The 1,611-nt window shown below is 40.4% G+C and overlaps 1 protein-coding gene across 1 annotated transcript; it reads right to left on the reverse strand.

Moving 5' to 3' along the window:
• Positions 1-250: 250 nt before the first annotated feature.
• On the reverse strand, positions 251-1,363 carry LOC131316370 (F-box/kelch-repeat protein At1g57790-like). Its single transcript, XM_058345711.1, has one exon. The coding sequence runs from the start codon at positions 1,361-1,363 to the stop codon at positions 251-253; it is 1,113 nt and encodes a 370-aa protein (XP_058201694.1).
• Positions 1,364-1,611: the final 248 nt, after the last annotated feature.

Below are 1,611 nucleotides of genomic sequence, written 5' to 3' on the forward strand. Positions count from 1 at the left end.
GGTGGGTATAAATGCACTTCTCCTCAACGTCGAATAAGTACATACTTTCATCGTCGCGCCGCATGAAGTATATGGAGTTTCCCAAAGTACCTGATTTTGTGGAGGAGCACGAGATGCAGTTGGCATATTCATTGAAGGTCCCCTAGGCTCTCCACCTTCACCTACTCTAAAATGGACAAGTCCAGCTTGAAAATATCTAAACACCACGAGGAGAAGTTCTTGTGTTCAATTACTCCACCCTAAGATTTACCTAAGCGTCTTCAAACCAGTTGAGTTCTTCTTTGGAATAAGAAATATCAGCTTTTGGCTCAATCCAACAGCAACTCAAGAGCTCCCCTGTCCCATACCAATCCTTACGAGAGAAATCATTTCCAAATGTTTGAAACAAACGACTAGCTAGAGAGTAGAACATCCCGCATTTTCCATGGATTTTGGGAAGATAAATCTTGTTCTCCATTCCTTGTACCACTCTCTTTGCTGAAAGAGATGATGTGTTGCTTGCAAATAACATTTGGTCGCCCAAGTTGTCGACTTTATGCCACATCATCTCAACACTATCCAACTTGGAAATAGATATCGACCTCCCCATGAAACTCATAGACAATGATAGCTCCCCATTGCATTCCACCAAAAAGTTACGCTCGTGTGTAAGGAGGGGATCAGGTGGCTCAGGCTGCCTATGAGGCTTGTCAAGAACTCTCCAATAGTTTTCATCAGGATTAAAGACTCCCAAATTCCCATGTTGACCCAAACAATAGAACTCTCCATGGTGAAAGACTGGATTACAGTCAGAGATGAAAAAGGGCGAGTTATTTTCACCACACAATTGCTGCCAACTTTCTTCTCCGCGACAAATGGTTGATATCGAAAACCACTCATCAAAGTGGACAATAATGCCAAAAATCATGCAGTCGGACAATGTCGGAGAAGATGTGAATGTTATCCCTCGAAAATTGTACTTTTCATGTAAATCAGGCAAGTTAATCAATGCCTTTGTGAATGGATTAAAGAAGAACATTGAGTGCTCGCCTCTAGACATAAGCAGCCAACCATCTTTACAAAATCTTGATACTGCACAGAATAATTCAGGAATGTACATGCTGTAAGGGCTCTTGTAGAGTGGGTGGAAGAATTTGCATCTCGTGTTATCATTCCCAATAGACATAAGCACCGGAGATTGTACCGATGGAGTGGTAGTCAATCGCCATGATCTACAAACGTTATGAAACCGCTTGATATCACCAAGAAAGAGATGAGGAAGCATCAAACAAAGAAGATCAGTTGGAAGGCTAGCCCAGTCTCTATTTAGTTCTTTTTCCGACTCCTTCGAGTTTTCAATTTCTCTGTCGATATCATCTGCCATACTAAGAGCAAGAGAGCTATCACCAAAGCAAAGTGTCTGAAAAAAATATAAAAAGGACCATGGAACAGAATGGTAAGTGTCTAATACCAATTTTCACCCTTAATTCATATATATAACTCTTTTGACAGGGCCATGCATGTTAGATGGTATTTTGACCAGTTTGAATTTGAGAAACAAAAACAATCAAATACCAATAAATAAATAAGATTGTTCTCTTTCGAAAGGCCTGGAAAAGAAAAAGTACCAAA

This window comes from Rhododendron vialii, chromosome 1a (assembly GCF_030253575.1).
Source record: "Rhododendron vialii isolate Sample 1 chromosome 1a, ASM3025357v1".
Lineage (NCBI taxonomy): Eukaryota > Viridiplantae > Streptophyta > Magnoliopsida > Ericales > Ericaceae > Rhododendron > Rhododendron vialii.

Excerpts from the sequence above, each read along its gene's own strand:
- LOC131316370 (XM_058345711.1), bottom strand. The coding sequence starts at position 1,363 with ATGGCAGATGATATCGACAGAGAAATTGAAAACTCGAAGGAGTCGGAA.